This window comes from Procambarus clarkii, chromosome 10 (assembly GCF_040958095.1).
Source record: "Procambarus clarkii isolate CNS0578487 chromosome 10, FALCON_Pclarkii_2.0, whole genome shotgun sequence".
Taxonomy (NCBI): domain Eukaryota; kingdom Metazoa; phylum Arthropoda; class Malacostraca; order Decapoda; family Cambaridae; genus Procambarus; species Procambarus clarkii.
The window spans coordinates 50,122,973-50,149,712 of NC_091159.1; the positions used below are offsets into that span (position 1 = coordinate 50,122,973).

General features: G+C 43.9%; 1 protein-coding gene across 1 annotated transcript in view; it reads left to right on the forward strand.

Annotated features, from left to right (window-relative positions):
• Nucleotides 1-511: 511 nt before the first annotated feature.
• LOC138363365 (uncharacterized) overlaps nt 512-26,740 on the forward strand; it is a 325,989-nt gene continuing 299,760 nt past the window's right edge. The window contains exon 1 of the mRNA XM_069322394.1: nt 512-1,150. Coding sequence (XP_069178495.1) covers nt 1,090-1,150 — 61 coding nt within the window. The 5' untranslated portion in view covers nt 512-1,089. The remainder of the gene's footprint in view (nt 1,151-26,740) is intronic.

A 26,740-nucleotide genomic window follows, 5' to 3' on the forward strand; every position in this document is an offset into this window, starting at 1 on the left:
TCCAGTGTCGTGAGGTGCATTTCCCGCAGCCTTTCCTCGTAACTCATGCCTCTTAGTTTTGGGACTAGTCTAGTGGCATACCTCTGAACTTTTTCAAGCTTCGCCTTGCACTTGACAAGGTACGGGCTCCATGCTGGGGCCGCATACTCCAGGGTTGGAGTATGCGTATCTCCCTATACTCACCTATTTGTGCTTGCGGGGGTTGAGCTTTGGCTCTTTGGTTCCGCCTCTCAAATTTCAATCAACTGGTGTACAGGTTCCTGAGCCTATTGGACTCTATCGTATCTACATTTGAAACTGTGTATGGAGTCAGCCTCCACCACATCACTTCCCAATGCATTCCATTTGTCACCACCTGTGTGTTTGTTTATGTGTGTGTGTGTGTGTGTGTGTGTGTGTGTGTGTGTGTGTGTGTGTGTGTGTGTGTGTGTGTGTGTGTGTGTGTGTGTGTGTGTGTGTGTCACACGAGGTTAGGCCGGGTCTAGCCAGTCTCCCGCTACCCACAGTGCGGGAAGGACGTGTCGCTCTTCTCTACACTCTCACTCTCTCCGGGTTCCCCCTTACACACCCCCCTCCCTGCCTCATCGGCTCTCACCCCTCTCTCTCCCTACCCTCTTCCCTCATGGCTTCCTCTACATTGTCCTGCTGAGGGTAAGGCCTCCTGTGCCCTCTTGCCTCTGTAGCTTGTCTCAAGTGAACAGCACAGATGGGAAAACAGTAAATAATTAAGTGATTATAGCAAGTGTTTAAAATTTTGTTTATGAAGTCTGTGGCTCCAATATTGCCACTTTTTATCGACTCTATGTGATTGATAAAGTTGATAACCTTGAAGAATTGAATGCCATTATTTTTTTTTTGCTAGTAATATCAATTTATAGAATGCATATATGTATACTCAACTGATATGTGATTCTGAACACTCGAATTCGACAAGAGGTCAATAATTTCGCACAAGTCACAGCATAGAAAACGTACATCACGTAATCTGACGATGAATTTGACCTGAATAGCGACTGGAAACAATTACCTCACTCGAGTGTTTCCGCTCCTAGAGTTAATAATATTGGAAAGTACATTGAGAGTGTAAACATGCGGATGGACTTGAGGGTAGCGTGGGCCCTGTGTTGTACCATCAGTCTGGCGTCAACAGGTAAGTCCAACCGCTGCATTTATAACTGTTTTACGGTTTTAAGTAACTGCAATGACTTAATGCTTTACCCTGCCTGGCACAGAAGAATTGGAAGTTGTTTCTGGCGCGTGGGAGTTAAAGAAGCCTATTTCTGACGCGGTATATAATAAAACATTTTTTGACACGAGGTAGAAAGGAAAAAAAATCCTTAACGTGTGCTTGGTAACACCATTTATTATTAACGTGGTAATTGACACAGCAAAACCCAGTAAGGACAGGTCAAATTGGTTCGAACGTGTGACAGGGATGGTGGATTCTACCTAGTGTATTGCTGGGAAGGATAAAATGTGTTTGACGTGAGATTATAATTGGAAGTATTATTTCTGACCTGGGATTATAGTAGGAAGTATTATTTCTAACCTGGAATATGTTAGGAAATATTGTTTCTAACTCGGGATAATGAAAGAAATATGGTTTCTGACCAGAGATAAGAAAGAAAACAGTATTTCTGGTCTTGGTAAAGGAAAGGAAACATTATTTTTGACCTAAGATAAAGACGGAAATAATTTATCCTTAAAGGAGAGGAGAAGGGGAGAGAGAGAGAGAGAGAGAGAGAGAGAGAGAGAGAGAGAGAGAGAGAGAGAGAGAGAGAGAGAGAGGCGGAAGGAGAGAGAGACAGAAGAAGAGAAGGGAAGAGGAAGGAAAACATTTTTAAAAGAAGACATGTAATATTTTGTTGTTGTACTGACGTCCGAGAATGAAACTGGTTTCCTGAAACTAAGGACAGGAATGAAGCTTTATTATAACGTGGTACATTAAAGAACATAATTCTAATATATTCTTTAAAAGAGAAGGATTTTTTGTATATATATATATATATATATATATATATATATATATATATATATATATATATATATATATATATATATATATATATATATGGAGGAAATCAATTTATTTACGATATTAAACTGAAACTCATTTTTAGAATATGGTTTGGAAGAAACATTTCTTTGACGTGTGGTTTGAAGGGAAGTCTCTTATTCTAACTTTAAGAACTGCTTAAAAATTTAATTATTCTATATATATTATGTTAATTATTAATTAAATGATAATAATTATTATTTATATTATTAAGTCTGTCCGCGGATAGAAGCCACACGCTTGGGCTACCTTCATTCAATTTCTCACAGTAATTATCGTTGGGTACATGCCCATCAACACTGGCTGGTCGAAATTTGCATCAAGGAAAAGAGTACCACTTGACACTGTGCCAAAGTAACCCCCATGAAACATCTCACGATTTCAATAGGACTCGACTGAAGTACTAATATTCTTTGGTAATATCAAACATTATGCGCTGAAAAAATGTATTCTTTTGACCTTATTTATTACGCAAACAGCGAGGCCTTATTAAGGAACATATAATCATCCACACAGCCAGATCATCACCAAAGATATCCTGACAAATGACGTCAAAACATTAGACAGATACCGCGACATAGGTGAGGCATCACACATTAAAAACACACCCACCATACTTCCCAGACACTCTCTCTTACTCTCATGTTGTCTCCTTTTTTTATAGTCTGCTCTCCCTCCTCTGACTCCTTGTCTTATGGGCACTGTTCTGAGTTCCATCATGTAGTCAAATACCATAACACAACTGTCATTTCATACCACTATTAAATACCAAGTTCTCAATCTCTTTCTTATCCTGCGTGAAGATCAGGTTCAGTTCGCTTGGTGTATCTCCTCCCTTTTCTATTGTAACTTTCTTTACATGTTGTGTCAAGAAGTTTCTTTCTACAACTTCTACTAATTTCGTCCCCCACGTTTCTTCCCCCACCATGAGGATTTCTGGATTCCAAGTCAATCTCTCCATGATTTAGGTCCCCCATGACTAGAAGTCTAGCTCTCATTTCGTGTGACACTGTTGCTGCTCTATGCAATTCATCTATGCATTCTGTGTTGCTGTCATCATATTCTTGCCTGGGTCTTCTGTTGTTTGTGTGTGTGGGGGGGGGGGGGGCGTTGTTACGTAGAGACCGATGAACAAAAGTGTTCTCCTTTTTGTTTCTTTGATGACAAAACCTTTTCCTACTTTTGATACATTGATGAACAGACGTTTTCTACTTTTTGGTTCATCGGTGAACAAAAGTTTTTTAATTTTGGTTCACTGATGAACAAATGTTATCTATTTCACCGATGAACAGGCAGTCTTATTTCACTCCACCAATAACCACACGTGTTCTTCTTTGGAACTAGGAATGAACAAACGATTTTTTTTTGGGGGGGGGTGGGGGGGGGGGGAGGCGGTTCGCACTTCCAAGCAAAGATTGATATGATACCATCTTTGGGAACAGCGCCTGCTTAGGTTCTTTGCACCATCATTCAGGGATCTATTGTATCTAATTTGCGACCTCATGCAAAAGAAATAATCATATTGCTTTTAATATTTCGGCAGAGAGAGAGAGAGAGAGAGAGAGAGAGAGAGAGAGAGAGAGAGAGAGAGAGAGAGAGAGAGAGAGAGAGAGAGAGAGAGAGAGAGAGAGAGACAGACAGAGACAGAGAGAGAGAGAGAGAGAGAGAGAGAGAGAGAGAGAGAGAGAGAGAGAGAGAGAGAGAGAGAGAGAGAGAGAGAGAGAGAGAGAGACAGAGACAGAGAGAGAGAGAGAGAGAGAGAGAGAGAGAGAGAGAGAGAGAGAGAGAGAGAGAGAGAGAGAGAGAGAGAGAGAGAGAGAGAGAGAGACCAAGATATTTTTCTTCAATATTTACTTTGAAATTCTTCCTGTGATACAAACTGCAATCGCACCGATGATTTATTGAATTATAACCCAAGTATAGATATATCGTTGGTCCATCATTGAAGGGAAGAGTGATGGTGTCTAAAACCTTAGAGTATCGAGTTATTGTGTTTTTGTGATGTCTCTGTGTCCTTGTGTGGAGGTCGGTCCTCTCGTTTCCCTCTCCAGTTCCCTTTATGTCGTCTGCTCCACGATCCACTAGTTGCAATATCAGCATTTGTTTACGTGAGTACATAGTTCTCACCCGTGTGTCTTTCTATTTGTGGTCGCCATGTCAAGTTTGTAAGTTCGGTGTGTGTGTGTGTGTTTCATTTGAGTATGTTGGTTCCTGAGCCCGTGCGTGAGTTTCATTAGTGTTCTGTGTTGCCTGAGCCCGTGCTTGTGTTTCATTAGTGTTCTGTGTTGACTGAGCCCGTGCTTGTGTTTCATTAGTGTTCTGTGTTGCCTGAGCCCGTGCTTGTGTTTCATTAGTGTTCTGTGTTGCCTGAGCCCGTGCTTGTGTTTCATTAGTGTTCTGTGTTGCCTGAGCCCGTGCTTGTGTTTCATTAGTGTTCTGTGTTGCCTGAGCCCGTGCTTGTGTTTCATTAGTGTTCTGTGTTGCCTGAGCCCGTGCGTGTGTTTCATTAGTGTTCTGTGTTGCCTGAGCCCGTGCTTGTGTTTCATTAGTGTTCTGTGTTGCCTGAGCCCGTGCTTGTGTTTCATTAGTGTTCTGTGTTGACTGACCCCGTGCTTGTGTTTCATTAGTGTTCTGTGTTGCCTGAGCCCGTGCTTGTGTTTCATTAGTGTTCTGTGTTGCCTGAGCCCGTGCTTGTGTTTCATTAGTGTTCTGTGTTGCCTGAGCCCGTGCTTGTGTTTCATTAGTGTTCTGTGTTGACTGACCCCGTGCTTGTGTTTCATTAGTGTTCTGTGTTGACTGACCCCGTGCTTGTGTTTCATTAGTGTTCTGTGTTGCCTGAGCCCGTGCTTGTGTTTCATTAGTGTTCTGTGTTGCCTGAGCCCGTGCTTGTGTTTCATTAGTGTTCTGTGTTGCCTGACCCCGTGCTTGTGTTTCATTAGTGTTCTGTGTTGACTGACCCCGTGCTTGTGTTTCATTAGTGTTCTGTGTTGACTGACCCCGTGCTTGTGTTTCATTAGTGTTCTGTGTTGCCTGAGCCCGTGCTTGTGTTTCATTAGTGTTCTGTGTTGCCTGACCCCGTGCTTGTGTTTCATTAGTGTTCTGTGTTGACTGACCCCGTGCTTGTGTTTCATTAGTGTTCTGTGTTGCCTGAGCCCGTGCTTGTGTATCATTAGTGTTCTGTGTTGCCTGACCCCGTGCTTGTGTTTCATTAGTGTTCTGTGTTGACTGAGCCCGTGCGTGTGTTTCATTAGTGTTCTGTGTTGACTGACCCCGTGCTTGTGTTTCATTAGTGTTCTGTGTTGACTGACCCCGTGCTTGTGTTTCATTAGTGTTCTGTGTTGACTGACCCCGTGCTTGTGTTTCATTAGTGTTCTGTGTTGCCTGAGCCCGTGCTTGTGTTTCATTAGTGTTCTGTGTTGACTGACCCCGTGCTTGTGTTTCATTAGTGTTCTGTGTTGCCTGACCCCGTGCTTGTGTTTCATTAGTGTTCTGTGTTGCCTGAGCCCGTGCTTGTGTTTCATTAGTGTTCTGTGTTGCCTGAGCCCGTGCTTGTGTTTCATTAGTGTTCTGTGTTGCCTGAGCCCGTGCTTGTGTTTCATTAGTGTTCTGTGTTGCCTGAGCCCGTGCTTGTGTTTCATTAGTGTTCTGTGTTGCCTGACCCCGTGCTTGTGTTTCATTAGTGTTCTGTGTTGCCTGAGCCCGTGCTTGTGTTTCATTAGTGTTCTGTGTTGCCTGAGCCCGTGTTTGTGTTTCATTAGTGTTCTGTGTTGCCTGACCCCGTGCTTGTGTTTCATTAGTGTTCTGTGTTGCCTGAGCCCGTGCTTGTGTTTCATTAGTGTTCTGTGTTGCCTGAGCCCGTGCTTGTGTTTCATTAGTGTTCTGTGTTGCCTGAGCCCGTGCTTGTGTTTCATTAGTGTTCTGTGTTGCCTGAGCCCGTGCTTGTGTTTCATTAGTGTTCTGTGTTGCCTGAGCCCGTGCTTGTGTTTCATTAGTGTTCTGTGTTGCCTGAGCCCGTGCTTGTGTTTAATTAGTGACGCACCTCTTTCCAGGTAACCCAGATTTCTTAATATTTTACCATCATCATAAATATTATTTCAAAGGCTCGAAGTAGTTTTTTATTTAACCAAGAGTCTTGTTGTAGATGTTCGTGATGTGTTCACAAGATCTTGCTTCCGTAGTTTTTGAATCAAAATCTACCATTTATTTCTTTACTTCTTACTTAAATATATCAGCATACTACAGCAAAACTTTAACTTCCTTTGCTCTATTGTTAACACCATCTTAATTTATATTTAATAAATACTTCTCCAAGTCTTCCATGACTCAAAGAAGGTTCCAGTTTTCTTCAAGTCAAACTACTTTAGATTAAAGTCTCACTTGATTACAATCCCAATATCGATCCTGTTGGCTAATGACAAATAGTTATGGCGGCAGTTGTTATTTTTGAAGGTTCTGGTTATGGCCCTTCAAAATAAAGTTTTACTCACGTTTTTTCCTGATTCTAAATTTTTCCCAATTTATATCCTTTGTTTCGAAAGTGTGTATGACAATTTATATTCTACTGGCCTGTTTGGGATTAGTTTATATAGCAGTTTGTTGGAGATACGTGTTAGAGATACGGATCTTTAGTTTAACGGTTTCATTAGTTCCTCTTTCTTCTAAATTGGCATCACATTAGCCATTTTTCCAACAGTTGGGAAGTTTCTCCTTAATTGGGAGGAATTGAATATGATGGCAAGGGGGCAGCACAATGCTTCAGCTGCCTCTTTTAGTATCCATGGTGAAATTTTGTTTGGCACCCCCCCCCCCGCTTTTGTCACGTCAAGTACCCCTGGCTGTTTCTTGACTTTTTCTGGCATCAATGTTACTTCAAAGAGCCTTTCCTGTAGCATTTCCCGTTCAGTGGCTCTAGTGGCAACTTAGGTAACAGCTTGAATACTTTCTGAAAGTTTCTCGCATACCTCCTTATCATTTTCCGTGTGACCTCTCTTTTTGTCAATTCTGATGACCTGATCATTTAAAATCATCTTCCTATTGGCCTACCTATTGGCCTTCTTCCTATTGGCTATTCATCTTCCTTCTGATATGGCTGTATATATATACATATATGTATGTGTGTGTGTGTGTGTGTGTGTGTGTGTGTGTGTGTGTGTGTGTGTGTGTGTGTGTGTGTGTGTGTGTGTGTGTGTGTGTGTGTGTACTCACCTAATTGTACTCACCTAATTGTGCTTGCGGGGGTTGAGCTCTGGCTCTTTGGTCCCGCCTCTCAACCGTCAATCAACTGGTGTACAGATTCCTGAGCCTATTGGGCTCTATCATATCTACATTTGAAACTGTGAATGGAGTCAGCCTCCACCACATCACTTCCTAATGCATTCCATTTGCTAACTACTCTGACACTGAAAAAGTTCTTTCTAACGTCTCTGTGGCTCATTTGGGTACTCAGCTTCCACCTGTGTCCCCTTGTTCGCGTCCCACCAGTGTTGAAAAGTTCGTCCTTGTTTACCCGGTCGATTCCCCTGAGGATTTTGTAGGTTGTGATCATGTCCCCCCTTACTCTTCTGTCTTCCAGTGTCGTGAGGTGCATTTCCCGCAGCCTTTCCTCATAACTCATGCCTCTTAGTTCTGGGACTAGTCTAGTAGCATACCTTTGGACTTTTTCCAGCTTCGTCTTGTGCTTGACAAGGTACGGGCTCCATGCTGGGGCCGCATACTCCAGGATTGGTCTTACATATGTGGTGTACAAGATTCTGAATGATTCCTTACACAGGTTCCTGAACGCCGTTCTGATGTTAGCCAGCCTCGCATATGCCGCAGACGTTATTCTCTTTATGTGGGCTTCAGGAGACAGGTTTGGTGTGATATCAACTCCTAGATCTTTCTCTCTGTCTGTTTCATTGTGTGTGTGTGTGTGTGTGTGTGTGTGCGTGTGGGAGCGTGTGTGAGCGCGCGCATACGTTTAATTGTGTGAGAATGTGTATCCGAATCGATCGGCAACGGGAGTGCTCCAAAAACGCAGCGTGTTAGTTCAATAATAGTTCATAGCGTGAGAAGGGATTGAACGGGGTCATGCTATTGGTAGAGGAGAGGTCGCATCACGCGAGGTATGGTAAAATATGGAGTTACCATCCATTATGTTTTCGTTAAATACCAGGCATGTGTGCACGTACCCAGTAAGGTCACATATAACGCATACACATACACATATATGGAGTGTATGTGTGTGTGAGTACACACATATTGTAAATATTAATTATTTTTATTATTATAATAATTATTAAAATAATAATTTTTGTATTAGTGATTTATTTGATTACTAATTATCACTCTTCCTTCTGCTTGGTCTTGAAGGGAGCGGGCCTCGGGTGAAAGAGGACTGTGACGATCTCTGTCAGGAACTTGTAGGTGCGGGACCGGGCCGTCCACCTCCTGGGGCTCGTGCGGCCCCCCAGGCTCTGCTTCAGGAGGCTGGGGTCGTTCATACCCTTGCTGGGGTGGTTCTTCTCCGGCCCCGACCACGGCGGTCTCCGGGGTTGGAGTCCCTGTGCCTTCTTTCACCAACTTCGAGGTCTACTCCGGAGCTTACAGTTCCTGCGGCGGCGCTGGAGCCAATCGCATTGTCGTTTGCCTTTCCATTGGAGACTTTCGGCACCGTGGAGTGTGGGAACCTGCTGCTTGGGTAACAGCTTCTCCTCCATATCAACCTTCCCTGGCTTGGCGTCCTGGAGAGGTCACTCCAGACAACCAGAGCGCCACTCCATAGTCTCCTGAGACTGATGGATGCCTACTACTACTACACACACACACACATACACTTCATACATGTGTATGTGCATGTGTTATATGTGATGCGGGGGTTGAGCTTTGGCTCTTTGGTTCCGCCTCTCAACTATCACTCATCTGGTTGATTGATAGCTCTCTATGGTTATGCACCATAGAGAGCGGAACACTTAGTGCTTTTGCACCTACTTCTTGTATCCACGGTGAGATTTTGTCAGGCCCAACACCCTTTGTCACATTCAACTCCAACAGATTCCTTTTGACCACTAATTCCTCCAAGGTTGCTTGGTTTGCCTCCTCATTTAGTGCAGGGGTTTCTCCTTGTTCTATTGTGAACACCTCCTGGATCTCTTGTTGAGTTCTTCACACACACTTCCTTGTCATTCTCTGTGAATCTGTTCTCCCTCCTTTTCTCAGTTTCATCACTTGTTCCTTCACTGCTGTTTTCCTCCTGATGTGGCTGTGGAGCAGTTTTGGTTGGGTCTTAGCTTTACTCACTGCTTCTCTCCTCATTCTTAGGTACTCATTTCTGGCCCTCTGGTATCTCTCCCTGCTCTCTGGTGTTCTGTTGTTCCTGTAGTTCTTGTTCTCAATTGCTTCGCTACCTTACATTCCTGATTGGTCGTGGATTCTTTTCTTAAATTTCATTTTTCTCCTTTTGGGCCGTGATAAACCTGTCTGCAGCTTCCTGGCACTTCTGGGTGACATAGTCCAACATATCCTGTGCAGTATTTTCTCTGCGTTATGTTTCCTTTGGTATTCCCATTAGAAAGTTCCTCATCTCGTCATATGTTACTCTTCGGTTATTTAGTTATTTTCCTTCCGATCCCATCCTTGGATAGGTTATCCCTGTGTGTGTGTGTGTGTGTGTGTGTGTGTGTGTGTGTGTGTGTGTGTGTGTGTGTGTGTGTGTGTGTGTGTGTGTACTCACCTAATTGTACTCACCTAATTGTGCTTGCGGGGGTTGAGCTTTGGCTCTTTGGTCCCGCCTCTCAACTGTCAATCAACTGGTGTACAGATTCCTGAGCCTACTGGGCTCTATCATATCTACATTTGAAACTGTGTATGGAGTCAGCCTCCACCACATCACTTCCTAGTGCATTCCATTTATTAACTACTCTGATACTGAAAAAATTCTTTCTAACGTCTCTGTGGCTCATCTGGGTACTAAGTTTCCACCTGTGTCCCCTTGTTCGTGTCCCACCCGTGCTGAAGAGTTTGTCTTTGTCCACCCTGTCAATTCCCCTGAGAATTTTGTAGGTGGTTATCATGTCTCCCCTTACTCTTCTGTTTTCCAGGGATGTGAGGTTCAGCTCCTTTAGCCTTTCCTCGTAGCTCAATCCTCTCAGTTCCGTGACGAGCCTGGTGGCATACCTCTGAATCTTCTCTAACTTTGTCTTGTGTTTAACTAGGTATGGACTCCAGGCTGGAGCTGCATACTCCAGGATTGGTCTTACATAAGTGGTATACAGGGTTCTGAAAGATTCCTTACACAAGTTTCTGAAGGCAGTTCTTAAGTTGGCCAGTCTAGCATATGCCGCTGATGATATTCTTTTGATGTGGGCCTCTGGGGACAGGTTCGGTGTGATATCAACCCCCAGATCCTTCTCTCTATTTGACTCTTGCAGGATTTCCCCTCCCAGATGATACCTTGTGTTCAGCCTCCTGCTCCCTTCGCCTAATTTCATCACCTTACACTTTCCCGAGTTGAACTTTAGCAGCCATTTTCTAGACCATTCCTCCAGTTTATCCAGCTCATCCTGTAGTCTCTGTCTATCTTCATCCGTCTTGATTCTTCTCATAATTTTTGCATCATCAGCAAACATCGAGAGGAATGAGTCTATACCCTCTGGAAGATCGTTCACATATATTAGAAACAGGATGGGTCCAAGTACTGAGCCCTGTGAGACTCCGCTGGTGACATCTCGCCACTCTGATGTCTCCCCCCTCACCGTTACTCGCTGTTTCCTGTTGCTTAAGTACTCCCTTATCCACTGGAGCACCTTCCCTTTTACTCCTGCCTGTTGCTCCAACTTTTTTAACAGCCTTTTATGGGGTACTGTGTCAAAGGCATTTTGGCAATCCCGGAAAATGCAGTCGGCCCACCCTTCTCTTTCCTGCCTAATTTTCGTTGCCTGGTCATAAAATTCTATTAAACCTGTGAGGCACGATTTACCTTCTCTGAACCCATGTTGGTGGTGCGTTACAAAGTTATTTCCCTCCAGATGCTCTACGAGCCTTTTCCTCACAATCTTCTCCATCACCTTGCATGGTATACAAGTTAAGGAAACTGGCCTGTAATTCAGTGCCTCTTGCCTGTCACCCTTTTTGTATATTGGGACCACGTTAGCTGTCTTCCAACTTTCTGGTAAGTCTCCTGTTTCCAGTGACCTGTTATACACCATAGAGAGTGGCACACTTAGTGCTTCTGCACCTTCCTTTAGTATCCATGGTGAGATTTTATCAGGCCCAACAGCCTTTGTCACATCCAGCTCCAGCAGACACCTTTTGACCTCATCACTGGTGAGGCCAAATTCCTCCAAGGTTGCTTGGTTTGCCGCCTCCTCATTTAGTGCAGGGGCTTCTCCTTGTTCTATTGTGAAGACCTCCTGGAATCTCTTGTTAAGTTCTTCATACACCTCCTTGTCATTCTCTGTGTATCTGTTCTCCCCTTTCAATCAACTGGTGTACAGATTCCTGAGCCTACTTGGCTTTGTCATATCTATATTTGAAACTGTGTATGGAGTCAGCCTCCACCACATCATTACTTAATGCATTCCAATTGTTAACTACTCTGAAAAAAATCTTTCTAATGTCTCTGTGACTTATTTGGGTACTAAGTTTCCTCCTATGTCCCCTTGTTCGTGTTCCACCCGTGCTAAAGAGTTTGTCTTTTCCACCATGTCAATTTCCCAGAGAATTTTGTAGTCGGTTATCATGTCTCCCTTTACTCTTCTGTTTTCCAGGGACGTTAGGTTAAGCTCCCTTGGCCTTTCCTCGTCGTTCATATCTCTCAGTTCCAAGACTAGTCTGGTGGCATACCTATGAATCTTCTCTAACTTTGTCTTGTGTTTATCCAGATATGGACTCCAGGCTGGAACTTCATACTCCCATTTTCCCCGCCCCCCCCCAAAGTATCCCCTTCCTCCCAATCTCTCACACTCCCCCCCTCTCACCTCTCTCCTCCTCTATTTCACCTCCCACCCCCTCATTCCCCCTCCTCCACCACCTACTGCCACCTTCCCCACTCATATCTCACATACTACCTCTCCCTCATCTTCCCTCTCTCTCCTTTCTACTTCTGTTCGTCCAGCTCTCCATTACTCTCTTCCTCCCTTCACTCTCCCCCCTTCTGCTCTATCTCTCTCCCCCCACCCTCCGTCTGAAATTCTTATAGAGGACAACATTAACAGACAGCTGAGACATATACAACAGTTGACAGGAAAGGAAAACTTATGATACAATTGGCAGGGAATTTTTCCTTATCTTCTCAATCGAAGAGAAACCAAAAAATCACAGAAAATTTTTTTCTTCGACGTTCTTTTGGGTATATTTAAGGAAAAAGCGACATGAATATATATACCATTATCCAGGATAAACATTGGAAGGATAGACGTTGGACGGAAAGAATAATAGACCTAATAGACACAATAATAGACAAGGTAGGGAAAACTGTTGTTAGTCCTGGGATTTATATAGGGATTTGGGATCGTTGGTAAATATCATAAACACAATGAGAATAACTTTTGAGTCATTTTCTCGGCCATTGCGTGTACTGGGCTTCGCTTTTCCTGGTTTGCACCAGAGAACCAGTTGGGCCCAGTAACCGCCTGGGGCGATGGACGCTATCTGCCTGTTGACAGGAAAATGAAATTTCTCCAGTTACGCGGTGGGCCTTGGGCAGCATTACAGTGCTAAACAATTTTCAGAGGCGAAATGCAGCTTTACACATTGTTCTCACCTATGTAGATTTACGTATATGTGTGCGTGTGTGCTTGCATGACAAGTGTCGACTCTTGGACACTTTTTTTTTAAGTCATCTGTTTGCTATTGCAATGTTCCTCCCGTTTCTCTGTATTCTGTTATTTTTATTATTAAATTTAGATTTGGACGACATATAAACCTGGCATCAAGCAACTGTCACTTCTTCATTAATCTTTCAATGTGTTTCCTTCCATCAATATGGTCCGTCTGAGTGCTTAGCTTCTTCTTAAGATCACGATTTGCCTCTAGTGTAATGCTAGACATTTTGTTTCAGTCCACAATGTTGATGTCCAACCGTTCCTCCTGGTATTGAAGTTCTTATAGTAAGAATTTGGTAGAAAGTACCAATATGTAGCGCTGGAGCATCTGTAAGCGACTTTTTGTAATATGAACTTAATTGAATCCGGAAAAAATAACCTAAATAATATACATATGTATATATATATATATATATATATATATATATATATATATATATATATATATATATATATATATATATATATATATATATATATATGTATATATATATATATATATATATATATATATATTGGGTGGAGGTGATTAGAGGGAGAGGGGAAGGGTGGGGATATAGATGGGGTTGTGGGGAAGGTGGGGAGAGTTTAATGACCACACACCATTAAATGTGTGTGAAAAAGCACTTTAACTGAGCGAATGGGAATGGTAATGAGGAAAAGCCACCTGATGTGAATTGTCAATGAATCTCTCTCTCTCTCTCTCTCTCTCTCTCTCTCTCTCTCTCTCTCTCTCTCTCTCTCTCTCTCTCTCTCTCTCTCTCTCTCTCTCTCTCTCTCTCTCTCCCTCCACCTCTTTATCTCTCTATTACTCTCTATATCTCCCTACCTGAGCACCACAAGGCCTTAACCACACTGGTAGTAACTATCCATCGGTTCCAACGTGCATGCAGCGACCATGGGCCTCGCCTGATGATTCCCCTCTTTAACTGTGATGCAACCATCCGGTCCCAACACCTCCCCTCTCCTATATGACGTTCCTCTCCCCTCGGTCTCCTCTCTCGCTGCTGTAATCCACGGAGGAAAATTCTTTTTAACTGGACAAATGGGCCTCGTATCCCCACCTATCCCCTACCTATAATAAAGTAATGGGCTCAGTAAATTTGGGTCTCTTTCGATCCACGTGTTAAGAGGGTTACGAGGGGTGGATGGTGCAGGAAAATGGCGCTGGGACGTGTCTGGAGGTGTGTTGTGTGATAGTGAAGATTGTGATTGTTAAATATTGTTGGTTTGTGCGTTATTAAAGGACAGGCTAAAGGTTATTAAAGGTGTGTAGATGGTGCATGGTTATATTTGGGAATAGTGATCGGTGTATTAGGATATTGTGTGTGTGTACTCAGCTATTTGTGCTTGCGGGGGTGGAGCTCTGGCCCTTTGGTCTCGTCTCTCAACTGTCAATCAACTGGTGTACAGGTTCCTGAGTTTATTGGGCTCTATTATATCTACACTTGAAACTGTGTATGGAGTCAGCCGCCACCACATCACTGCCTAATGCATTCCATTTGTCAACCACTCTGACACTAAAAAAGTTCTTTCTAATATCTCTGTGGCTCATTTGGGCACTCAGTTTCCACCTGTGTCCCCTAGTGCGTGTGTCACTTGTGTTAAATAGCTTGTCTTTATCTACCCTGTCAATTCCTCTGAGAATCTTGTACGTGCTGATCATATCCCCCATAACTCTTCTGTCTTCTAGCGACGTGAGGTTTAATTCCTGTAGTCTCTCCTCGTAGCTCATACCTCTCAGCTCGGGTACTAGTCTGGTGGCAAACCTTTGAACTTTTTCCAGTTTAGTCATATCCTTGACTAGATATGGACTCCATGCTGGGGCTGCATACTCCAGGATTGGTCTGACATAGGTGGTATACAAAGTTCTGAATGATTCCTTACACAAGTGTCAAAATGCCGTTCTTATGTAGGCCAGCTTGGCATATGCCGCTGATGTTTTCCTCTTGATATGAGCTTCAGGGGACAGGTCTGGCGTGATATCAATCCCCAGGTCTTTCTCTCTCTCTCTCTCTTTCTCTCTCTCTCTCTCTCTCTCTCTCTCTCTCTCTCTCTCTCTCTCTCTCTCTCTCTCTCTCTCTCTCTCTCTCTCTCTCTCTCTCTCTCTCTCTCCCTGACTCTTGAAGAATTTCATCTCCCAAATGATACCGTGTAACTGGCCTTCTGCTCCCTACACCTATCTTCATTTCATTTGGCGAGATTTGGGTGTCGTGTTTCAGTCCCTGGCTTCCGACTCTGTACTGTGTTATTATACTTCCTGAAACAATGTATATAGCTAGTCATAACAGCTTCCCCTTCAAGTTCAGTCCACTGGAGTAAACTTGATTTATAGCTTTTCTGTGAATCTCTATAGTATTGCTGAGACTAAATTTCTATGTTATCGTATCGAACCTTGGCTAATGGTAAGCGATACGGTGTTCCATCCCAGGAACGTGGGAGGGGCCCTGGAATGGTTGTGGGAGAGTCGAGGAATGGGTGAGGGTGCTGGAGCTATGAGGCAGAACTCTGGAGGTATGAGGCGGGATACTGGAGGTATGAGGCGGGATACTGGAGGTATGAGGCGGGATACTGGAGGTACGAGGCGGGATAGTGGAGGTACGAGGCGGGATAGTGGAGGTATGAGGCGGGATAGTGGAGGTATGAGGCGGGATAGTGGAGATATGAGGCGGGATAGTGGAGGTATGAGGCGGGATAGTGGAGGTATGAGGCGGGATAGTGGAGGTATGAGGCGGGATAGTGGAGGTATGAGGCGGGATAGTGGAGGTATAAGGCAGGATAGTGGAGGTATGAGGCGGGATAGTGGAGGTATGAGGCGGGATACTGGAGGTATGAGGCAGGATAGTGGAGGTATGAGGCGGGATAGTGGAGGTGTGAGGTGGGATAGTGGAGGTATGAGGCGGGATAGTGGAGGTATGAGGCGGGATACTGGAGGTATGAGGCGGGATAGTGGAGGTATGAGGCAGGATAGTGGAGGTATGAGGTGGGATAGTGGAGGTATGAGGCGGGATAGTGGAGGTATAAGGCAGGATAGTGGAGGTATGAGGCGGGATACTGGAGGTATGAGGCGGGATAGTGGAGGTATGAGGCAGGATAGTGGAGGTATGAGGCGGGATAGTGGAGGTATGAGGCGGGATAGTGGAGGTATGAGGCGGAATAGTGGAGGTATGAGGCAGGATAGTGGAGGTATGAGGCGGGATAGTGGAGGTATGAGGCGGGATAGTGGAGGTATGAGGCGGGATAGTGGAGGTATAAGGCAGGATAGTGGAGGTATGAGGCGGGATAGTGGAGGTATGAGGCGGGATAGTGGAGGTATGAGGCGGGATAGTAGAGGTATGAGGCGGGGTAGTGGAGGTATGAGGCGGGATAGTGGAGGTATGAGGCGGGGTAGTGGAGGTATGAGGCAGGATAGTGGAGGTATGAGGCGGGATAGTGGAGGTATGAGGCGGGATAGTGGAGGTATGAGGCGGGATAGTGGAGGTATAAGGCAGGATAGTGGAGGTATGAGGCAGGATAGTGGAGGTATGAGGCGGGGTAGTGGAGGTATGAGGCGGGATAGTGGAGGTATGAGGCGGGATAGTGGAGGTATGAGGTGGGATAGTGGAGGTATGAGGCGGGATAGTGGAGGTATAAGGCAGGATAGTGGAGGTATGAGGCGGGATAGTGGAGGTATGAGGCTGGATAGTGGAGGTATGAGGCAGGATAGTGGAGGTATGAGGCGGGATAGTGGAGGTATGAGGCAGGATAGTGGAGGTATGAGGCAGGATAGTGGAGGTATGAGGCGGGATAGTGGAGGTATGAGGCAGGATAGTGGAGGTATGAGGCGGGATAGTGGAGGTATGAGGCGGGATAGTGGAGGTATGAGGCGGGGTAGTGGAGGTATGAGGCGGGATAGTGGAGGTATGAGGCGGGATAGTGGAGGTATGAGGCAGGATAGTGGAGGTATGAGGCGGGATAGTGGAGGTATGAGGCGGGATAGTGGAGGTATGAGGCGGGATAGTGGAGGTATGAGGCGGGGTAGTGGAGGTATGAGGCGGGATAGTGGAGGTATGAGGCGGGATAGTGGAGGTATAAGGCAGGATAGTGGAGGTATGAGGCAGGATAGTGGAGGTATGAGGCGGGATAGTGGAGGTATGAGGCGGGATAGTGGAGGTATGAGGCAGGATAGTGGAGGTATGAGGCGGGATAGTGGAGGTATGAGGCGGGATAGTGGAGGTATGAGGCGGGATAGTGGAGGTATGAGGCAGGATAGTGGAGGTATGAGGCGGGATAGTGGAGGTATGAGGCAGGATAGTGGAGGTATGAGGCGGGATAGTGGAGGTATGAGGCAGGATAGTGGAGGTATGAGGCGGGATAGTGGAGGTATGAGGCGGGATAGTGGAGGTATGAGGCGGGATAGTGGAGGTATAAGGCAGGATAGTGGAGGTATGAGGCAGGATAGTGGAGGTATGAGGCGGGGTAGTGGAGGTATGAGGCGGGATAGTGGAGGTATGAGGCGGGATAGTGGAGGTATGAGGCGGGATAGTGGAGGTATGAGGCGGGATAGTGGAGGTATAAGGCAGGATAGTGGAGGTATGAGGCGGGATAGTGGAGGTATGAGGCTGGATAGTGGAGGTATGAGGCAGGATAGTGGAGGTATGAGGCGGGATAGTGGAGGTATGAGGCAGGATAGTGGAGGTATGAGGCAGGATAGTGGAGGTATGAGGCGGGATAGTGGAGGTATGAGGCGGGATAGTGGAGGTATGAGGCAGGATAGTGGAGGTATGAGGCGGGATAGTGGAGGTATGAGGCGGGATAGTGGAGGTATGAGGCAGGATAGTGGAGGTATGAGGCGGGATAGTGGAGGTATGAGGCGGGATAGTGGAGGTATGAGGCGGGGTAGTGGAGGTATGAGGCGGGATAGTGGAGGTATGAGGCGGGATAGTGGAGGTATAAGGCAGGATAGTGGAGGTATGAGGCGGGATAGTGGAGGTATGAGGCAGGATAGTGGAGGTATGAGGCGGGATAGTGGAGGTATGAGGCAGGATAGTGGAGGTATGAGGCAGGATAGTGGAGGTATGAGGCGGGATAGTGGAGGTATGAGGCGGGATAGTGGAGGTATGAAGCAGGATAGTGGAGGTATGAGGCGGGATAGTGGAGGTATGAGGCGGGATAGTGGAGGTATGAGGCAGGATAGTGGAGGTATGAGGCGGGATAGTGGAGGTATGAGGCAGGATAGTGGAGGTATGAGGCGGGATAGTGGAGGTATGAGGCAGGATAGTGGAGGTATGAGGCAGGATAGTGGAGGTATGAGGCGGGATAGTGGAGGTATGAGGCGGGATAGTGGAGGTATGAGGCGGGATAGTGGAGGTATAAGGCAGGATAGTGGAGGTATGAGGCGGGTTAATGGAGGTATGAGGCGGGATAGTGGAGGTATGAGGCGGGATAGTGGAGGTATGAGGCAGGATAGTGGAGGTATGAGGCGGGATAGTGGAGGTATGAGGCAGGATAGTGGAGGTATGAGGCAGGATAGTGGAGGTATGAGGCGGGATAGTGGAGGTATGAGGCAGGATAGTGGAGGTATGAGGCGGGATAGTGGAGGTATGAGGCGGGATAGTGGAGGTATGAGGCAGGATAGTGGAGGTATGAGGCGGGATAGTGGAGGTATGAGGCTGGATAGTGGAGGTATGAGGCAGGATAGTGGAGGTATGAGGCGGGATAGTGGAGGTATGAGGCGGGATAGTGGAGGTATGAGGCAGGATAGTGGAGGTATGAGGCGGGATAGTGGAGGTATGAGGCGGGATAGTGGAGGTATGAGGCAGGATAGTGGAGGTATGAGGCGGGATAGTGGAGGTATGAGGCAGGATAGTGGAGGTATGAGGCGGGATAGTGGAGGTATGAGGCAGGATAGTGGAGGTATGAGGCAGGATAGTGGAGGTATGAGGCGGGATAGTGGAGGTATGAGGCAGGATAGTGGAGGTATGAGAGTGTTGATGTCTCACTCTAGTAACAACGACCTTACGGTACACTAACAACGACCTACGGTACACTAATAACGACCTTACGGTACACTAACAACGACCTTACGGTACACTAACAACGACCTACGGTACACTAACAACGGCCTTACGGTACACTAACAACGACCTAACAGTACACTAACAACTACCTTACAGTACACTAACAACGACCTTACGGTACACTAACAACGACCCTACGGTACATTAACAACGACCTACGGTTCACTAACAACCACCTACGGTACACTAACAACTACCTTACGGTACACTAGCAACGACCTACGGTACACTAACAACGATCTACAGTACACTAACAACTACCTACAGTCCACTTACAACGACCTAACGGTATACTAACAACGACCTACGCTACACTAACAACGACCTAACGGTACACTAACAGCGACCTACGGTACACTAACAACGACCTAACGGTACACTAACAACGACCTACGGTACACTAAAAACGACCTACGGTACACTAAAATCGACCTACAGTACACTAAAAACGACCATACGGTACACTAACAACGACCTTACGGTACACAAACAACGACCTACGGTACACTAACAACGACCTTACGGTACACTAACAACGATCTACAGTACACTAACAACGACCATACGGTACACTAACAACGACCTTACGGTACACTAACAACGACCTTACGGTACACTAACAACGACCAACGGTACACTAAGAAAATTGGATACAGTGGGTGTAGCGGACTTTATATATCAATGACAATGACTCCTGCCCCCACTTTAAGGCCTGCATAATCCACAGCATTAGATGCATTACTAATATTACAATTACACGAAAATGCACAGTGAAAAAGAACAGTTGCATTGCCAAAGTGCTCTTGCTTAATACTGGAAAAGCATGAATACCAATGATAGCATGAAACATGATAGATATATCCTCATGATGGGCATGAAACATGATAGATATAACCTCCATTTTCGGTATGAAACATGATAGATATACGCCATGGTGGGTATGAAACATGATAGATATATCCCCATTATGGGCATGAAACATGATAGATATACCCATGATGGCCATGAAACATGATAGATATACCCATGATGGCCATGAAACATGATAGATATTATTTGTTTTTAGTCTACCAAATGGTGTATAACGCAACTAACGTCAGTTAAACGTAGGTCGTTTTACGACGATAATAACATCAATGTGCATGACGCAGGTGACATCACCTGCGGTATAACGCAGGTGATGTCACCTGCGTTATACCTTGCTTCTATAAGGTATATAGAAGCAAATTACATCGTTCATAATATACAATGCAGCTGACATCAGTCGACATCTGAGGAGATTCAGTGAGTTCAATTACTTTCATATATATATATATATATATATATATATATATATATATATATATATATATATATATATATATATATATATATATATATATATATATATATATATTGGGAGACATATTTTCCTATGAACAATGGGAAATGTACCTTATATGAAGGGGGAATTCTGTTTTATACAGAGTGAGAGGTGTACTCACATAGTTGTATTCACCTAGTTGTGCTTACGGGGGGTTGCGCTTCGGCTCCTTGGTTCCGCCTCTAAGCTGTCAACAAATTACTCCACAGGTTACTGAGCCTACTGGGCTCAGTAGGCTCTATCATATCTACATATGAATCTGTGTATGTAGTCTGCTTCCACCACCTCACTGCCTAATGCATTCCATCTGTTAACTACTCTGACACTGAAAAAGTTCTTTCTAACGTCCCTGTGGCTCATGTGGGTACTCAGTTTCCACCTGTGTCCCCTTGTTCGCGTACCACCCGTGCTAAATAGTCTTTCATTATCTACCCCAGTCAATTCCTCTGAGAATTTCATAGGTGGTGATCATGTCTTCCCTAACTGTTTTTTCTTCCAGTGTTATGAACTAGTTTTTCCTTTGCAATCTTTTAAGTAGTCTTTCCTCGTAGCTCATACCCCTCAGCTCGGGGATGTGTCCTATAGAGAGTGAGAGATGTGCTCTCTCAAACTGAATGAGCAAGGTACTTTGCCACAGGGCTACAAAATACATAGCCTCATTAACTCATTTAATAAACCATGAGTACTCACTAAATGAGTAGTCCATTTACAGGGCTACTCATTAAGTAAAGTGATGCAAAACATTGTCTGAATATACCGATCTTGAGTATACCAAGTGTCTGGATGTACTAAGTAGCGGAGTATTAAATAGATAAATATACCATACGCTTGAGTATAACCGTGTTTTAATGCACCAAGCAACTATGTATTTCCAAGTGGTTGAGTATACCGTGTTTGAGTATACTAATCCTCTAAGTACACTAAGTTGTCTAGTACCTAATATCTCCCAGACTACCAAAAAAAGATGCTTTTGTGTTCGCCAAAGCCGTGAGAAACACATATTTGTTTACTCTGTATGTTCAAACTGCTTTTTTAACTCTTCTTAAAAAGCATGACCTTTAGTGAACTCTGTTATTATCACCTTAAACTGTATAAAATATTGAGACTGAGAGGCATCTGTTCGAAATTGTGGCGAGTGGGAGGCTTAATGGGCTCGAAATTATAGTACACGTAGCGAATGAGAGGCTTTTGTTTGAAAAAAAAAGGATTTTTTTTTGGCTTCTACAAAACAGTCTACAATTTGTGCAACTGCAGAGGCCTTGGATATGTTAAATTAGTCCTTTGGCTCGTTAAGTTGTTGTTGCTGTCGTTTTTTTAACTTTTTACTTCGTATGGACATTAATCTGCATTCAATAGAAAAAAAAGTGGACTTTATCAACGTCCACTAGAACAAAATAAGGACTTTATCAACGTCCACTGGTACAAAATAAGGACTTTATCAACGTCCACTGGTACAAAATAAGGACTTTATCAACGTCCACTGGTACAAAATAAGGCCCTAATCAACGTCCACTAGTACAAAGTATGAACTTTGATCTACCCCCCCCCCAAGAAATACAAAAAGCAGACATTATATCGGCTTCAATAGTACAAAATATGAACTGTCACCAGCATCCACTCTAATCTCAAGCTACCCTCATCTCCGAGCACGAGAGGAGACGTGAGGATGCTACGAGGAATCTTGGAACTGTTGAAATAATATTGTGGAGAATATTTTGCGCAGAAATTGAAAACTTAAATCGTGTGATCATTATTATGTAAATGAGTAGCTAACGAGGCTGTTAGCTTCCGGTTATCGACGCGCAAGTATGTTATCAACATTAAATGTTTTAGTTTAATGGAATGTAGTAGTTAATATAGAAAATGTGTGTGTGTGTGTGTGTGTGTGTTTGTGTGTGTGTGTGTGTGTGTGTGTGTGAGTGTGTGTGTGTGTGTGTGTGTGTGTGTGTGTGTGTGTGTGTGTGTGTGTGTGTGTGACAGAGAGAGGGAGAGAGAGAGAGAGAGAGAGAGAGAGAGAGAGAGAGAGAGAGAGAGAGAGAGAGAGAGAGAGAGAGAGAGAGAGAGAGAGAGAGAGAGAGAGAGAGATAGAGAGAGAGAGAGAGAGGAGACAGACAGACAAACAGACAGACAGACAGACAGACAGACAGACAGACAGACAGACAGACAGACAGACAGACAGACAGACAGACAGACAGACAGTCAGTCAGTTTCGTGCCGACACCTCACTTATACATTCATAATGGCTTAGCGAGTTCACTTAAAGGCCTAACGGTTTAGCGAGCTCTCTCGACAATTGCCTTTCCTTACCACGTAAGTAACTAATCAGAAACGCACTCGTTCTGTACAGGTCCAACCACTTACACTGGACGGTAGAGCAACGGCTGAGCGTACCTGCATGCCCGCGTTCAGTCCCCCGACCGTCCAAGAGTTGGACGTCATTAATTCCTTTCCCCCCTCTTACCCAAAATCCTTATCCTAGTCCAAGTGCTGAATAATCGTAACAGCTTCGTGGTTTCTCATTATAATTATCTTACCTCATCCTGTGCTGTTGTCTGTTGCAGTGAGAGGGGAAGCTTGCAATTTATTGCAAATTATTTGGGGCTGTGAACCATTCATTTATTACATTTTTGTGAATCATTGCAGTGTCTGTGTTCCCTTACCAGCCTGTTGCAATGAACCAGTTCCCTAATTTTGCGTATTTTGCATGCAAGTTGCTCCGAAAATCTTGCGTTCGTGCAAAGAGGAATCATCTTTCTTGTGGCCTCGCGTTGTGTTTCTTGTTTGATGTGATGTTCTTGTGGGAGGGAGGTGTAGGGAGGCACTCTGTGGATGTTATAATATACATGCGAAACAGCTACATCTTGTGTGGTGGAGAGTCTGGGTGTACGGTACTGGTGTGGTGGAGAGTCTAGGTGTACGGTGTTGGTGTGGTGGAGAGTCTAGGTGTACGGTGTTGGTGTGGTGGAGAGTCTAGGTGTACGGTGTTGGTGTGGTGGAGAGTCTAGGTGTACGGTGTTGGTGTGGTGGGGAGTCTAGGTGTACGGTGCTGGTGTGGTGGAGAGTCTAGGTGTATAGTGCAGGTGTGGTGGAGAGTCAATGTGTACAGTGTTGGTGTGGTGGAAAGTCAATGTCTAACACAGAGAATATGATGGATGAGGTTGACACCTTGTTGGACGTCTGAATTGTTCGAATCTTTGAGTAATGATTTCATTGATTATTTTTTCACCAGGGGAATTGATGTGAGATTTAGGTCAGTTGATAAGAATCCAGGCGATTTTATAACAAGTCAGACCCATTTAATAAAGGGTAAGGCCCGAATAATATGAGGTCAGACCCATTTAACGAGATGTCAGACCCATTTATTAAAGGGTAAGGCTCCGATTAACATGAGGTCAGACCCATTTAACGAGATGTCAGATCCATTTAATGAGAGGTCAAACCCATTTAATGAGAGGTAAGGACCAATTCCACTAAGTCACAGTGACCTCGTGACAAAGAAGCCAGACTCCACCAAACCACGCTGACCTATCAACAAAAAAGCCAAATGTTGTCCTATCAACTAAGAATGACAAACGGAAACACTTGATAAAGCGGACGACTACGATTAAGCGAAACATAACGAAACAAGCCCGCAATCGAGAAGAACACAATTCTCAAGAATAATCCTGGACCAGGATTCTGTAAACCATTAGGTGAATACAAATATCCATGAGGCTTCCAGACAAATATCCCCCACGATTGCCTAGAAGCACCACATGTCCACTACCAGCTGCAATGGTTACGAAACAAAAGATATCTATATATATATATATATATATATATATATATATATATATATATATATATATATATATATATATATATATATATATATATATATATATATATATATATGCGAACAAGCCTGAATGGTCCCCAGGACAATATGCAACTGAAAACTCACACCCCAGAAGTGACTCGAACCCATACTCCCAGAAGCAACGCAACTGGTATGTACAAGACGCCTTAATCCACTTGACCCTCACGACCGGACATAATGAGGTGATAGCCGAGGATATTTGAACCACCCCACCGCCGGCACTCGGATAGTAATCTTGGGCATAATCTGGGGCATATATATATATATATATATATATATATATATATATATATATATATATATATATATATATATATATATATATATATATATATATATATATATATATATATATATATATATATATATATATAATGTGTGGATGAATTTCACTGTACCACCCTTAGTGAAGACTCGTCTGAGAGAATGTCCACATTTCGACTGAGACACGGAACGTAGACCCGTCAGAGAGATGATCCAGCCATCAGCCGTGATGAGTAGATGGAACTCGAGAAAAGAAGGTTTTTGGGAAATCAGTTCAGATGACTCGAAGGCGGGGGGGGGGGGAGGGTTTATGCAAATTTAAATTATGGGTTGGCCTTTGTCAGGACTTTTTAAAGAGCTCTCTCTCTGTCTCTCTGTCTGTCTGTCTGTTTCTCTCTCTCTCTCTCTCTCGATGTTCACTCACCTAGATGTATTCACCTTGGTGTACTTGCCGGGTAGATAATTAACCTCTAAGCCTCATTTCCAACTTTCATTTTATAAATTTCTTCTCTTTTCTATTTTTTCTATTTTTCTAAAATTTCTAGAAATTTTATAAATTTCTTTCTTTTCACATTCTTTAAAATGAAACACTTATGGAGAGGTTTTTCTTATTTCTCTGACCATATTGGTCGTGTGGTATCTAACACTGACCACTAGTGCTGCTATTTATCTCGGTAAATATTGTTTTTTGTTGACGTTTGTCTAATATTCTTGATACCTGGAGACGATATTATCATATTCCACCTCGATTCATCTTTTTTGTCTTCTAATGTGATGATCTTATGGTTTCTCAGCCTCTTGCTGCTGTTGTGTGTGTGTGTGTGTGTGTGTGTGTGTGTACTCACCTAGTTGTGTTTGCGGGGGTTGAGCTCTGGCTCTTTGGTCCCGCCTCTCAACCGTCAATCAACAGGTGTACAGATTCCTGAGCCTATCGGGCTCTGTAGTGTGTGTGTGTGTGTGTGTGTGTGTGTGTGTGTGTGTGTGTGTGTGTGTGTGTGTGAGTGTGTGTGTGTGTGTGTGTGTGTGTGTGTGTACTTACTCTCATACATACTAGCAGGTATGAAGAAAAACCCTTTTATTTATATCAACATTTAGTTTCCTAAAACTTTTTCGAATCTGTTGGTAAATCATTAAATCTCGACGACTATACCTCTTCAATAAGCTCATTCCATGTGTTTTGAAGAAGAACAACCTTCATGCTCATTCGTGTTTCTCACGAAGTTCCGTTTTCTCAATTTGTCCGTGCTTCAGTATCCAGTATATTGTGACTATGTCTCCCCTGGCTCTTCTCTCCGTCCGTGTTTATCGGCAAATGTTTCTTGTTTCAGCCTTGCGGCAGATCTTCGTATCCAGCTATTTTTTTATTTTGTTTCCACTTGCTGTGGGTGCCAAACCGGTGCCGTATAAAGTATTCGTCTAATACAAGTAGAATATTGTGTTCTGAGAGAACTATCTCTTAACTCTGTGTAGGCGCTGATGTTGTTCTCTTTATACCTTGTTCGTGTCTCTTGTTGGTTCTCTTGTTACCGGTATTGTCCTTCTGACTTTCTTCTTCTATTCCTAATTCTTATTGCATTGCACGTGCTCCGGTTAAACACCAACATCCATTTATCAGACTGTGTAATAGGGAACGTGAGTGAGCCGCGGTTAGACCGTCGTGAGACAGGTTATATATAGTTATATAGTTATATATATATATATATATATATATATATATATATATATATATATATATATATATATATATATATATATATATATATATTTATATATAAGGGGTACCACCTCTGGTGCAAGTGTAGGGACCCATAGCCTCGGAGAAGAAAATAAAGAGTACTCAGAGAAGACCTTGTGGATCCTCACTGAACACTTTGATATTTTCTTCTCCTACCACCCAGAGAGAGAGAGAGAGAGAGAGAGAGAGAGAGAGAGAGAGAGAGAGAGAGAGAGAGAGAGAGAGAGAGAGAGAGGTGATGATCGGGGAACCTTTACTTTCAGTTTTCGGTTTCCTTAACTGTCCTTCCTCAGAAAGTGAGGTCACGCAGGTCATTTTCTGGAAACAATGCTAAACTGAAGAGAGGATATATATATATATATATATATATATATATATATATATATATATATATATATCAACACACAAAAGACTTCTTCCCTGCGAGAGACTCGAACCTAGAAGGCCCAGGTGTTCGCGCACTAACAGTACAAAACACTACAAAAACTTTTTTTTTAACTTTTTATAAAACTTTTTTTTTAACTTTTTACTTAACATTTTTTTTCAATCATTACAAATTTAACCATTAAATTAATCCCAATATAATAAAGTCTTCCATTCCT